The following is a 15670-nucleotide window of genomic DNA, read 5'->3' on the forward strand; positions in this document are numbered from 1 at the left end:
AATAGACTCTATTTACACTATGTAAAAACAGCAGGATTTTCTTTGCAATAAGTGCAAATAGTGGTCAGATGCTATTTATTAGTCAATGGGCGGAGTTTATGTAAATAGCCTCTGCCAACAAGGTGGGATATTTGCACTTTGCTTAAATATACCCCGTTAATTTTAAATACTTCCTGCTATATTCAAAAACATTTATATGGTTTATAAAAATAAAAGATATACAACAGAGCAGCGTGGTTAAAGCAGCGTTACATCATATGGCAGTGGGTGTCGACAAGTGTCTTTATAAACGAGTCTCAGAATCATTTATTCAACAGGTTGGTTGCTGGAAACTATTTCTTCCTTAGAAAATTATGCTAAAAACGGTAAGTATATTCGTATTCATTTCCACATTTCAGCAAATCGTCTTCATGAATGAGTCATTGAATTATTCATGGATTTGTTCAAAAATGCTGAATCGTCCAGGAACGGTTCTGCTTATGTCTGGATTTTGAACTGTTTTCCTCGGCGAAGCAAAAACTGATTTACTGATTTTTAAACTGATTGATTAACATATTGTTCATTGCACTACAATGGCCTACTGCACAATCGGACTGCCTCTGAAAGACGTCGTTGCCAGTTGAAACATGTCATGTTTTTGGATTAGTAATGGAGACTCAAGCAATTGTTGATTGTGATAGTAACTGTTGTTCTGTGACTTAAATTCACAGAAGAAAATAGGGTTCAGCTTCTATTATGAATTGGCTATTTGAATTTGTATGTGATCTCTCAGGAACATGCTTTATATCATATATCGCAAATGAACAGGAGGGGCAGTTTAATCAATACATTTTTAGTCATATCAAGAGTACCTGTAGGAGTAAGTATTGTTTTACATTGAAGCACTAAATCAACGCCACTGAGTGTGTTTTTTGGGTTGTTGAAACAGGTTGACTGGCAGTATGTTGGATGTTATCTCTTGTTACTCGGTAGATTAGCTAAATAATTGATGTGGACATCCCCTCACATCGGCTCACAGTCCCCTTCAGGGGAAAGCAGTGGGATGGTGTGTGTGTCTGAGTCTATGAGCTTAAACTACCATGGGTGTAAAACTGAACTATTATGTTTGGTCTACAGTATACAGAGTAAGAAGTATTCAAAATAGATGTCAGCAAAGCATTACAAATCATAAATGTATGTGTAACAAGCATGGATTATCCATTGTGCTTTATCATTCCCAGATCTATTAAAGATGACATGTTTTTGTAGGAAAACCCCCCTGGTTCTTTCAACAAAAACCCAATTAGATTTTTCTATTGGCTTTTGAATTATTGCAGAAAACAAGCTCTGTGACCAACAATAGTTTTCTGATTATCACATGTTTTGTTCATCATGATAATCTTCAAAAATGAATGCAGATATAATGAATTTTGAAGGCTAAATGTAAGCTATAAATGAAGCCATTTTCCAAAAGCCAGTTTGAGTTCTAATAATTTGCAAGAATTATTTTTGCGTTTTGAGGCTGTAAAAGCGGACTTGTGTGAAGATGAGTTTACCTGTTTGGCGTGATGATGTGTATTATCTCCGACAACCTCTATAGTCCCATTTTGCCACTTTATAACAACTGCCTTTTTGAGACAAGTAAAAGCCTTTATAAAACCACAAGGGGTATTACTTGTGTGTTTTCTGATGTTGAATGAAATGTGAAAATATCTTAAACTTGTGTTCACCACAGACCTCATTTCAGGCATTTAAAATCCCATTTAAAAATCCCATTGATTTTGGGATGATGGAACTGAACGCGCTAAAATGTTAACTTGTTTCTGGGATTGGGCCTACAAAAATTTCCCTGCAGAGCTCTACTAGATCATTAATGCAACGTTAATTTCACTATAAGTCTAAGACTGTGTTTAAATCTCAAACTTGAACTCAACTCGGCTTTTTGCTCCACGTAACACCAGGCTGAAACAAATGGCTTTGTGCCATTCGCTGCTGTTTTGAAGGGGACCAAGGTTGCTGTTAATGGCTGCGCAGCGTTCAGCTGATGTTCACAGTTCTCTGTCTAGACCTGCTGAGTCCATAGACGGCAACTGTCAGACTCATGACCACAGTGACTTTGAAAGAGCAGTAGAGGAGGGACTAGAGACCTCCACTGTTCACAGTCATAATGAGTTATGATGAGACCTCAGAAAATTAGGGCAACGCTGTGCACACTATCTGCAACTACATAACATGAAAACTTTGTAGTCTTAACATATGATTTCTTGTAGTTTATCTTGTTTTTGATTTAAAAAATATCGAAAAAGAGAAGAAAAATTGTATAGATATTAAAATAAGTTTTCAGATAATATATCTTGCAGCACTTTTCTTTCTTACCCAATAAGCTTTTTTTATTTTTTTTTATTACAGCATTATTTATTATAAATATACTTATACTTAGTTAGTTCGGTTCATGTTTGTTCACATTACATAATCTTAATTTAGACAACTAAAATGTTAAAATTAATATATTTTGATGTTAACATTGAACTATATAGATTAATAAATGCTGTAATTGTTACAAAATTGTATTTAACATGAGATAACATAAAACATCATAGCATAGCAGTGTTGTGGCTCAGTAAACAAATTATCTTTTGAAGATGTTAATGCAGAATGCTGTTATCTTCTTATTTTCTTATAAACGGGCCCCTTTGGATAAGAGGAATGTTTCACATTTTCAGTTAAATCCAATTATTGTGTATTAATGGCACAGGATTTTGCTGTCTGTGAGTACTGGACTAATTAACTCTCTTTTTGAAGATATGTTGCGGTGATCCATGTTTTGCTTTGTGATCTAAGTAATTGCAAATATAGTTTAATACTGTACTTCTTGTTATCTTAAGAGTGAATATGTGCCAAATCCTATGTTTTTCGGCCTGATTTTACACACACACACACACACACACACACACACATATATATATATATATATATATATATATATATATATATATATATATATAGCCCTGCACTACTGAATGAAGACATTAATGTATAGATAATATAAACAAACTAAAAGAGAGGTGGAGGGAAGTAGTGATGGGATGTATAGAACTAGCAGTGAGTTAACCGGCTGTTGTTTTGTGATTTGATAGGTTTAGATGATACATATTCTTCCTGAACTTTTGTTTACAACTTTAGTGTTTGTTTTTTGATCATGTATAAAATTTAATTCACTGTATTTTTGAAAACAATTGATCATGTATTTAGATTAGTGCTGTCAAATACATGCATACATGCATACATAGCAATCGAAATTATTCAACTCGCATTGCAAATCAGGTGTGCTCGCAACATTTACAGACTTTCAGCTGTTTGCAATGAATAAATCAAACAAAAGTAATTGAAATAGCTCAACACAACAAATGTTTCAAGTGGTTTCCCCAAATTTAACTGAAAATGCAACTTTTAATGACTGCAGTTTCAAAATGATTCAACCCCTGTATAGAATCCCTCACAACCACACAAATCTGGAAAAAAAGGTGTTGTCAAGCATCCTGATGCAACTAATCAAGGGCTTCATTAGTTGCAGCAGGTTTGCTTGAGCTAGAACACATGAAATATCTGAACTGGCTAGGTTTGTTGAGTGTCACGTTTGACTGCAAGTTAGAAATATGGCCAAGTCAAAAGAATGGTCCAAAAAGTTAAGAGAATATATCATCTCCCTTCACAAACAAGGAACAGGATACAAAAAGATAGTGAAGGCACTAAATGTTCCTAGAGACACAGTTGGAAGCATAGTTTACAAGTTCAAAGTTAAAACAATGGTGTTGAGCTATGTGTGTGAACTTGAACTATGAACTTTTGCTTGATTTGTTCATTGCAAACAGCTGAAAGTCTGACAATTTTGCCAATAAACCTGATATGCAATGGGGGTTGAATAATTTCGATTGTGTGATAGATCACACACACACACACACACACCCGCACACTCTCTGAGATGGGTTTCAATTGTCTGCTATGTAGTGACCCACATTCTTTTGCATGTCTAGTTCAACATTACTAGAACCAGGGCCGTCGCTAGTGACTCAAAACCCCCACGGAACGCAATTTTCAACCGAGGGGGACCACCACAGCCCCCAAATGGAACGTGATTTCAAGGGGGCCCACAGCAACAACCTGCACCGGTTTCCCGGATATCCCAGCTACGGCCTTACTAGAACATTATAATTTACTTTTTTGCTGCTTCGTACTGTAGATGTGTCATTAATACATTCATACAGCATATGTAACTAGGGGCAAACAGGGAACAATCTCAGATCTTTGCCTCACGTTCTGGTAAGGTTCTCTCAAAGTTATGAACAAATGTTTTCCAGTAACGTTAATAGAACGTTCATTCAAAGTAATCTGGTCTTCAATCATTTTCCTGAAACATTTTGGTCGGATGTTTGCCAAACATTTTTCATAAATCAATCAGAAGTTATCTCAGCAGACAGGATGTGGCACGACATTTTGAACGTCCAGAAAACATTCAGAAATAACGTTTTCATGACTTAATGGGATGGTTAGCAAAACGTTTGTAGAACATGGTTTTGTTAGCTGGTACGGTGGGTCAGATAAGAGGAATCATTAGTATCATTAGTCCTTATATTTAAGCCCTCATGTTTCCCTTGTTACTTTGTCAAGTATTGTTACCTGTAACCACTGTTTGTAAGTCCATGTTTTTGTTTTGAGTTTCATGCCATGCCTTTGTTTTATATTTGATCTTGTTTTGAATAATATTAAGCTGCACTTCCATGTTACAACTATGTACTGTTAACACTTTCTCCGACAAGCTTATGCGTTAAGACCGGTTTTCCTGTATCTCCCAAAAAAAAAACCCCAGGTTTTATGTGTTTTTGTTGGGTGTCTTTTCAAAATGCTTAAAAATCAAGTTGATTTAGTGCTTGAATTCATATTTTCAATGACATCAAGCAGAATTCACTGCAGTCTGTCTTTATCTGTAATATAACAGATGTGTGGTATCTATTAATTTCTCTGGATCAGGGTTCGCTTCATCTTGAGATCAATACAGGTTTCTAACTAAAGAGCAGTGGTGCGTCATTTAGCTTGCATTTTCATTTTAAATCACAGCACTAAGTGAACCATATGTCGTAAATATTGTCGATTTCATTTAGTTAATATCTAAAATGTCAAAAATGCATCATGATACAAACCCAGACTTATATTGTTTATTACATTTGTTCACTTTATGTATTTGTTGTTAGTAATAATCTCTGCGATTTAATCAGTCGCAATAGCCGAAAACAGAACCTGCAAAAGCGCGAGGATAATAATGATATTGTGAAGCTCTTACTGGATTTCTCTATGCAGGCTTGACAGATCAATCTTTCTAATGCTCCTGTGAATGTGAACCTCCCTGTGTGAATTTAGGTTATTTTGATCGGAGGACGAATTCCACAGATGGACTGAAATCCAGCTGATATTCCTGTACACTCTGTAAATGCTGTCATCGACCGTGTTTATGTTAAAAATATTGGTCATTTGAAATTTTGTCATTTTTATTTTTCAAATTAGGTATGTCATGACAATCAAATGTTGATTTGATTGTCATAAATAGGTCAATATTCTGGTTTCCTGAAATCCAAATAATACCGCTGGTTGATTAGATTGACTTGTCAATCTTATGTGTTTTAAAACATTTTAAATGGAATACCTATAATTTTATATAGGGTTAATTCAGGACAATAGGGATATTTTTCTCCACTCATCTTAATGGCAAAGTGTCTGAATTTACCTGAATTTATATATGAATTTACCTGAATTTATATATAGGCTATATATACACATTAAATAAGTCTGTCAGTATTGCTTTTGGATGCAAAATATGGTAGCAAAATATATTTGGCTCCCATTCTAATCTGCACTATCTTTGGCGCGCATGTGCGAACGAATTGGCACTCGTTCATTGAAGTGTGAAGTTAAACATAGACTCGCTTGCTGTCAGGATACTTCTTTATGCAAAATAGAAATACTTGCATGAATTTGTAATATTTACAGGCAAGTATACAACCGTAAGATGTAAGTTGTGCTCTGAGTTAACAAAACGCACGCATCTGATGACATTTTCGGTATATATATATATTATAATGAACAAGATGACAGATACAGATGAGCAAGATAGCGGTCTCTCAGTCACAATCCTTGTGCTCTTGAGTGCCACTATCAAGGACATGAATGAGAATGAATGAGCTGATTAAATTACTGTGCACTGTGACTAAAATCGAATTGAAATAAATGGCAAGATCCAGCGTCAACAGTTCAGTAAGAGACCATTTCAAAGAATATGCACATCTTAGTTTATTTGAAATGTTTTAATTAATATAGTATTATTCTTACAGCTGTGCTGCAGAAAGAATTTTCTTAGTCAGTTTTTTTTTTTGTCTCGTTTTTGATTTAAAAATATCTTCCATGATAAATTTACTAGAGAAGCAAAATTGCAGGAGATATAAAGACTAGCACTTATTCTAAAAACACTTTTGTTAATTCATGTTTGTTCATAAGACATTACTGTTAATTTAAACAACTAAAATGTTAAACTAAATTATTATCTGGAGATACTAATTTTAACCTAAATTAATAAATGCTGTAAAAATACTGTTCATTGTTATTTGGTGTAAATTAATGTTAACTAATAGTACTGTATAAATTAATTATTCTTTTTTTTTTTTCAGAATAAAGACTTAAAGTTGTCATGAAACGGAAGTTGCGATAGAACAAGACAACATGTAGGACGGGGCTTGATTTTATCCATTGGGAATTGGTTAGATAGTTGTGGTTTTCTATTGGTCGATCTCATGTTGAGTGACAGGTTGCCCCGCCCCCCGTGCCAATAAACACGTCATTATAGAAGAGAAGAGATTTTGCTGCAAGAGAGAGGGGAAGTTATTTTGATTAAAGACTGAGGCATATGAATAAAAAAATGTGTATGGATAAATAATTTCTAAAAAACACTGCAATATTCCATAATAAATTGTAAATTTTTATTTCATGGTGACTCAGACCTTAAAATGATATGGTCATTATTGTATAGCATCTGAAACGAAATCATTGCTGACAGGATCAGGTGCGTATAGGGTGCGAGTATTCTCGGTATAGTTGTCCCTGTTGATTTGTGAAAATGCAGCATGCTGAGTGATTTTATGGGAGGTTTGGTTGGGGCGGAGGGTCTAAATGTTGCTAAATATGGCAGCAGAGCAGCAGGGGAATCTGTCTGTGATCCAACACTTCATTATTGGCTCTGTTTGTGTGTGCACATGTGACACGGGTCCTGTGAGTAAAATGTCCGTCATTTGCATGAATGATCATGCCGCTCTCTAATTGGCTGCTCTCAGGTGCAGATTCTGATGATGTTTTGCTGTCCCCTATAGTGAGAGAGGGGCGGATAAAGGCTTGAGCCCACCAGCAGACAGTCTGATCACCTCCCCTCCTCTTTTCTCACACGAAATAAGAGAAAGAGTTCAGTTGCGTGAAACCTGAGCATCTTTGTGTTTCTGTGAAGCCGGTGAAGGTCCAGCAGCTCCTCTAAGCCACAAGGTAAGAAAATACTCTCAGTGGAGGAGAGAGTGCAATACTCTTTTGTGGGTTAATTTTGCTGCTTCATTTAAAGCAGAATTAAGTAGTTCAGTTTCACCCTAAAGTAGAACGGGAGCTTTTTGCCTCGTGTACCTGTAGTTTGATGTATTCTTCAGTGTGTAGATGTTCATCTGTTGCTAAACTCCTACTAGTTGCTGTTTTATAGAAGAGGATATTCAAACCCTTCTGGCATAGAACATAGTTTTGGGATCTGTATTATGAATTCATACTAAGATGCAATTTTGCTCACACTTTTTGTATTAGGTGTCTACTATGTACTTGCATTCATTTATTTTTTTACTTATTGTATTAATGTTGTATTGCTAAACACTTGCTGCTATTGAGAGGAGATTTGGTATGGTTATGGACAGGTTTTGTGGTTAATGGTAGGTTTAAGAATTAAATATGTAATTACAGCCGTAATTACATGCAGATATTTGAATATAAGTAAAATAATGTATGTACACCAGTGTTTCCCAACCCTGGCTGTTCCTAGAGACACATCAATTTTGGATGTCTCCTTTATCTGACCCATATATTTCTGGTCTTGCAGTCTATACTAATGAGCTGATGAGTTGAATCCGATGTGTTTGATTAGAATGTGTTCAAAAATGTGTTGTGTTGGTGTGCCTCGAGTCGAGGAACAGGGTTGGGAAAGTATTAATTGATTCATTCATTTTAATGTTTGTACATAGTAGTTAAAGACACTCAATATAAAATGGGACCACAATCTCTCTGTTGGGTGAAGGCATAGTTGAGTAACCATATAATGCAGAGCGTAATATAATATTTGGGAAGTGTTGTTATAGGTTTATAGATTAGTTAGATTAGTTATTATTGCAGAAGGTTCAATGACCGAACAGTCATATTTTATTATATAGTATAAAGTCTTAAGAAGAAACTGTAGGATCCAATGGCATCATTTTAACAGAAGCTACCGGATTTGACTAGTTGTAGCGTGACAATGTCCACCCCAGTCAAGAGGACTCAGTGGGATGAAGACCTGTCTCAGTTTGGCAAGGATCACGGCCTTTCCAAGAAAGTGCTGCTCAACTGCTGTCTGTTCAGACGGATCATCTCCTGGGCTTCCTCCAGCAAAAAAGGTAAGTCTCTCTTCAAGAAAATGACTCGTTGTATAGTAGGCTACCACCCAGAATGAGAATGCTAAGTTTAGTCCATAATGGGTATTTGGGAGAGTCTGATCGAACTAATGGATTTTTTAACTGTTTTTAAGTACTGTACTAAACAAAATTGCATAAGATATTCATAAGACTAGTTAAAAAAAAAATATATATATATATATATATTAGTAAATGCTATAATGTTAAACATGTAGTATATAGAACTGAATTAAGTGTTACTAAAATAATTGTATTTGTAATGTAATTATTAAATATTAAGAAATGAGAATGTTAATTTTAGGGACAGATTTACTAACAGCTTGCGCCTCTTTTGGCATTAAACTACTGTCAGGGTTTACTGAAGACACACAGTGAAAAATTAACGGTTAAAAGGTGTGAACAGGGTTATTTTTGCAGCTGATCTTATTGTATGTGCATTTGTAGGAGTTTCCCTTTTCAGGAGAGTGTTTAAATGAATCACATGAGGTGATTTACTAAGGTTTGCTCTATTCAATTTACTGGTATTTGTGCCATTTACCGCCCCCCAAAAAAGTCTAAATGTCTTAAACCAGAGGCTAATTTGTGCATTTCTTAAAACCAGGAAAGTCCATCAGTTATTTTCTTTACACTGACTACATTTGCTTGAAGCCTTTTTTTTAAAGAACTGAAAACACATTAAAAGTGTATTTCAAAGGTATAGTTCACCAAAAAATGAAAATTCTGTCATCATTTACTCACCCTTATGTCGTGTCAAACCTGTATGACTTTCTTTCTTCTGAGGAACATAAATGAAGATATTTTGAGAAATGTCTCCAAATTATCCATACGATGAAAGTTAGTGGTAACCATAGCAATTTGTTAATCAACATTTGGGTGTGTTTAGCTCCACTTTTAGAAATACACTCATGAATATCCCTAAGCACTTCCTCTCTGGGGAAATCTGTCGCCATTTTGAAGTGCGTTCAACTTCAAGTGGACGAAGGAAGTTTATTTGGACAGACACTCGACCCATTGATTCTGACCGAGGGAGCGAGTCTACTCATGTACACTTCAGACAGATCCATTGACCACAACACGATTGTGACGTGACACAACAGAAACTCGCACTGCTCGCACTTAATTTATCCACGAGTGATCAAGGGCTTAGGGCACTCCATTTATAACCATTGCAAGGGTTCCACCAGTAGTGGGCACTCGTGCAACGTAAGCAATGACGTACTTCCTAGTGAACAAGGAGGGAAGTTGGTGAGGAAAGGACTTAACCACAGCCATTATTCAAACTATCTTCTTTTGTGTTCCACAGAAGAATGTCATTCAGGTTTGGAATGACATGAGAGTGAGCAAATTATGATTTTTGGGTGAACTGTCAAGATCTTGCACGATATTTCCCCTGTCCTATAGGCATAGCATTTTTATTTTATTTTTTTATCCGTTTTGTGAACCAGTTTGTTGTTTCTGTGAAAAAAATTATGAAAACGTTTATTTAGATTTTGAATCAAAAAAAAAAAAAAAAGGCTGCAGTTTGCAGTCAGGGATGAGGCAAATGTTTACTTCTGATGCAAGTTGGCTCAACAGCTGGTGATCTCATTTCAGAAGTCTCTGAATGATGCTAAAACAAACAGTATCATATTCTTCAAATCTCATTTGAAACTAATATTTGGCACCAATTTCACTCTTATAGACTGAGTTGGCTGAAAAGTAGAGTTTTGTTTCATCAGAAAACCTGAATTTTAGAGTTGTAAATTTACAGTTTCTCATTTTCCCATGACTTTGTGGTGTTAGTCTCAAGCTCTGGTTTGCTTTAAATGTTACTGCGTTGGTTTAAAGTGGATTCTTTCCATCTCATTCCTGATTACAGTCTCCGTACAGTGTGAAATGATGAAACTGCTTCCAAATGTAGCTCCAAACTGCCAAGTGAGTGTTGCTAGCTAAAAAAAGACATTCTGGCAAAGTCCACGGGAACTGTAATGGAAACGATACTAATGAAAGTAAAGCAGATGCTGAGGGAATGTTGTTCAAAAAGATTTCTGAAATTCTCAAGTGGGGGTAATTCAGTATGACATGAAAAGAAATGGCATGCTTTATATAGATCCAGTATGTGGTTCATTCCAATATTAGATGAATATGTAGATCAAATTATGTGTGTATTTGAATGTTTATGTTTGCGTGATGTAAGTGCATCCTGTGTTTTGTATGTGTGTATATGTATTTGTGTCTCTATTCATAAGACAGTTATTATCTAAGGCGCTGTGTAGCTGTAATCACACCGGCTCGGGAAACAGCTGGGCCCTTTATAGTGTCAGACGCTGCTGTCAGTGTCCAGCCTCGCTGAATGGACAAACTCAATGGGTTTATTTGGCTGGCTCAACACTGGCCTGTCTCTGTGCAGCATAATCTGCTTTGACTCTATAATTGTATTCAGAAGCATAACCTTCAAGATGGATTAAACTGACACGGCAGAAAAATGCTTTATTAAAAGTGGTTTTAGGCATCTAGCTTGCTCTGGATGTTATATATCTGCAATACAGATGCATTTCAATGTATTTTATGAAGCTGTTTAATTGCAAGGCAGAGAAGGTTTATGGTCATTGCATGATCTCTTTATTGACTATTTTGGTTCGTTTTACAGCTGCAGATTTCCTTTATATTTATGTTAATGGCGATTTTAGAGTTAAACGGGTCTTGCAACAGAAGGGGCCTCCGTTTGCACCAAGCGGCAACCTTCCGGTCTCTCTGAATCCAAACACGGAAGTGGCTTAAACTGCAATTCATCAACTGGCCTCTAGAGACAGGCTCCAAAAGAGAGTCAATCCCATAGACCCCCATGTTAATATGCCCAAATTTACAGGAGAAAAAAAGGTTAACACAAGTTTTTTTTTTTTTATAACTCATCCGTTTAAATTATATTAAGCCTTAAAGTTCTGCATAATTAAGGGCGTGGCCTCTTGAGTGACAGGTGGATTGCGGCTGCTGTGACTACTAGCCGTTTGTCTGCTGTCTGTTAGCCGTCACGTCACCTCAGCTAATCCCGCCTCTTTACCCATTTTTGGTTATCCTGGAGTGACTCGCTGCCAAGATGGCGACGGCCGGCTCCGCCTACTTTGGGCTTCAAAAATGCTCTTCAGAAACCTACGGTGATGTCACGGACACTGCGTCCATATGTTTTTTACAGTCTATGGTTTACAGCCAACATGCCACGCACACACCAAAGGCCCTGGGCCAAATGGCACCCTAAACGCTCGCGTCTTCCTCTGAGTCCGCACTTTTGTGACGTAACGCCACTTTGACTATCGAGAAGAAGTCTGCTGCGGAGCTCGCATCGAGGGCGCATATCGACCGCAAAGGGAGCGCTCGAGAGCACCCTTCTGAAACCTAAAATGACAAATGGGACACCCTCCGGACTCAATGACCATTGTAAGACCGCAAGACTGAAAGTGCATATGAAGTGTGCCATTTGGGACAGGGCCAAAGTATGAAATTAATGGGGGCTTGGGGCACCAAAATGAATAAAAATGCCCCCAAAATTTAAGATATGGGCAAAAAATATCCCTATATGAGTTCTTGTTTTTAATGTTTGTGACAGGATAATTTAGCAATACCACACAAGCAAGAGTGCTGTTTTCCCGAATATCAGCATGATTGCAAATGTAACAGTTCAATAAACAAGAAGTTAATATTAGGTGACTTGCATTTTAGACTATTAGAACATTGTCTGTTTTGCTAACGAGAATATATTTCCAAACAGATCCACAGAAGAGCCATTGCACGTCTCTGAGCAGAGCAACACAGTGATGTTTCGTAACTGAATGAATCAAATCTGTGTTCAATTAATGACTCATACTCTCTTGGTACTTATTTTTAATTAGTAATTACTTCACAACCACTAAGGAAATCTGTGTTTAGAATGAAGGTGCTACATTCTCAAAGTTGTCATTATCAAGTGACCTACCAGTGTCAGGTGCGTCACTTCACTTCCATTCATAAGTCCTCTCCGGTGGCAAAAAGTGTCCATCATATGCATGAATCTTGCCGGAAGAAGTAGGTCATTCGGGTGCTTTTTTCCTACTCTTTTATAAGTACCGTGAATTTGGACATAATCTTGTTTTTTGCATATAAGGAAGTATGTGATTTTTGGATGCAGCCAGTCGCTTGCTTCGCTTTGAACGAATTGTTTATCTGAATGATTCAATGACTTTCTTGTTAAGACAATGATTTGGTCATTAACCCATTATTTCATTTATGAGTCTGCTTACATGGATTCTACATTGCAATATCTATTTTAAATAATTACAATGTAAAACAAACAGGACTTAAAGTCGGCATGACATTAAATTCACCTGTTTTGTACATGCATGTTATAGGTATTACTGTATTCATCCATGCACTTTTTTTTTTTCATGACTCAGCTCAATCTTCCATTGAAAACATCTCTGGTGATGCTTGCTGGAATTCTCCAATAACTTGTTCTGCTTAAATCCAGTCAAATGTAAAAGTCAATGAAGAGAAAAAGTTATATTGACAATTTGTCAATTGTTCTTTGATGTGAGCTATTTACTCTTGCTTTGTCAAATTTTATTTATTTATTAATTTAAGACCTCAGAGAGAAGAACAAATTTAACAAAACATGACAATGTCTTGAAGATTGTTCAGAAAGAGTTTTAACATTTGGTACGGAGGCTGGTAATTGATTTGTCTAAATCAGCTGTTCTCAACCTTTCTGACTCCGGACCATTACAATATTTGAAAGCCCTATAGCCCTCGTTTTGTTTTCAAACCGTGTTATAAATGATGGGCACTCCTACACTGTAAAATCCAACAGTGATTCTAACTAACACTTTTCAGTTAACTTTACTTAATGTCTTAACTTAATTGTAAAAATCTAGTAATCAGTATGTGAATAGTACAAAGCTTTGTTTACTAAGAAAACCCAAGTTCAGATTAATTGATTAGTTTGAGTGTGATTTTTGAGGCGGGGAAGATCTTAATGGACTTTTCACTTAATGGACTGTTTGCATTCACTCATTTCCCAAAGTCATCTTGAATGTTGAAATTTTAATACAACTGATACATTTGAGAGAACATCACATAAGCTGACTTCATAAATTGATGTTGATTTTCCTAAAATGTTTTTAGTCACCATTATGGCGATTAGTGATCCCTTTGGTTGGGCACTTGGAACTTGTAATTCTCTTCCCATTGATGCAGTGATTGCAACAAGAAATCAGTTATTCGGTTTCAAAGGAAGAGAAGTGTATATGTATATGTGTGTGTGTGTATATATATATATGTATGTATATGTATGTGAATGATGTATAACATATTTCATGTCAATTAATGATCTTTTATAATTTTGTTGCTAACACTTATGTCCTACACACCTTGTGAAACTTTTAATTGTGTTGATATAATCCCTCTATATTTGTGACAATCTTGCAATTGATCATACTTGAGTCACACAGACTTCAACATTCAGCCTGCAAAACACAACAATGGTAATTATATTTTATTTAAAGTAAATTATCAAGTACTCTCTACAGTTCCTTTTTAGTTACTAGAACTCTTGTGTAAGTGAACTATACTAACTAAGCATTTGTCAGTACCACATACTATTCCTATTTCACTTTACTTGCTTTTTTTTTAACATTTATTTATATTGTTATATTTATATTATCATCTTAAGGTCCCCTTGAAAGTTTGCTGAGGGCTCCTGGTTGAGAAGCACTGGTCTATATACACTGATAAATACTGTACGAAATAAAGTCTAAAATGAGCAATTTGTGCAATTCAAAGCATCCATGGAATGATTGAAACATTCAGATGACTGTGGTACAACTCTGACCACTGGATGGAGCTGTATCCATACGCTTCCTCATCCACTCAGCCATAGAGTATATGACTAAACTAAACCAACAGAAAACCGAATACAATAGGGCTGTTGTCAGTTTGTAAGCCATACTGGAAGGCTAATTCACCATGGGTTCCATAATTCGCTATTGAAATGTCCCATGGATTTTTATCGGATTAGTGGTTAAAATAAGGTTTGTGGTTAACATTACTAGAAAGTATGTTATTTATAGTAGGGAAAAAAAAATATTATAGTCATATTCATACCTCAATCAAGCTGTCATCAAGCTGATTTATTAAAGCTCAAATCCTTAGTTGTAGACTTTATATAGCAACTTTTGGAATTATTTGAATTATTATCCTTATTTACTCACCCTCATGTTGTTCCAAATGTATAACTTCTGTTCTGTGCATCACAAAAGTAGAAGCTGCTCTCTTCCATATGGTGAAACTATATAAAGAAGGAATGAAGGTGCCCTTGTGAGAAAGAAGTGTGCTTAACTGTATTGAATATGCACTTGTAGTGTACTTCAAAGATAATATTATAATATAAGGCCACTTTCATGACTTTCCTAACACACTTTTAAAAAGTGCACTTTGTAATAATATCAAGTTAAGTTTTACTTTAAAGTACATATAAATCACTATGTTTCTATGTCATACTTTAAGTACACTTATAACATGCTTAAGATGTGCTTTAGAACATAATTTTAAACTCGTGTAGCCTAAATAAAAATTTTAATATTTTAAATGTTCTAATTTGCAACTTCTTTATTACAAATACTGAAATTTACCATAAATGCTTACCATAAATGCTTGTCAACGCATTGGGCAGTACACTTTTACCACATTTCAAAGACAATAGAAGTCATTATGAAAAACAGATGTACTTAAGACCTACTTTAGTGGGTCAAAAAAGCACTCTGAAGTTTATTTCATGTAAAATAAAATTAAAATATAAAACATTTAATTGCAATTAACATGCAAACATTTACATTCAGTTTGCACTCAATTATATTCCTTTAAAGTATATTAAGTGTACTCTTTTTCACAAAGGTATAAACCTCAAAAAAAGCGCTATAAAAGCATCATAAAAGTATATATCATGA

General features: G+C 35.6%; 1 protein-coding gene across 3 annotated transcripts in view; it reads left to right on the plus strand.

Moving 5' to 3' along the window:
- Positions 1-15670, plus strand: part of kcnip4a (potassium voltage-gated channel interacting protein 4a) — a 211417-nt gene that overhangs the window by 8959 nt on the left and 186788 nt on the right. Inside the window, exons 1-2 of one of the 3 annotated variants that reach the window (XM_084403774.1) lie at positions 7456-7557; positions 8548-8699. The exons of the other annotated variants lie outside the window; for them this stretch is intronic. Of the exons in view, the coding sequence (XP_084259900.1) occupies positions 8561-8699 (139 nt within the window). The 5' untranslated portion in view covers positions 7456-7557; positions 8548-8560. Of the gene's footprint in view, positions 1-7455; positions 7558-8547; positions 8700-15670 lie in introns of those variants that run through there. 3 annotated transcript variants of the gene reach the window in all.

The sequence above is a fragment of the Rutilus rutilus genome, assembly GCF_951802725.1.
Source record: "Rutilus rutilus genome assembly, chromosome: 3".
NCBI lineage: Eukaryota > Metazoa > Chordata > Actinopteri > Cypriniformes > Leuciscidae > Rutilus > Rutilus rutilus.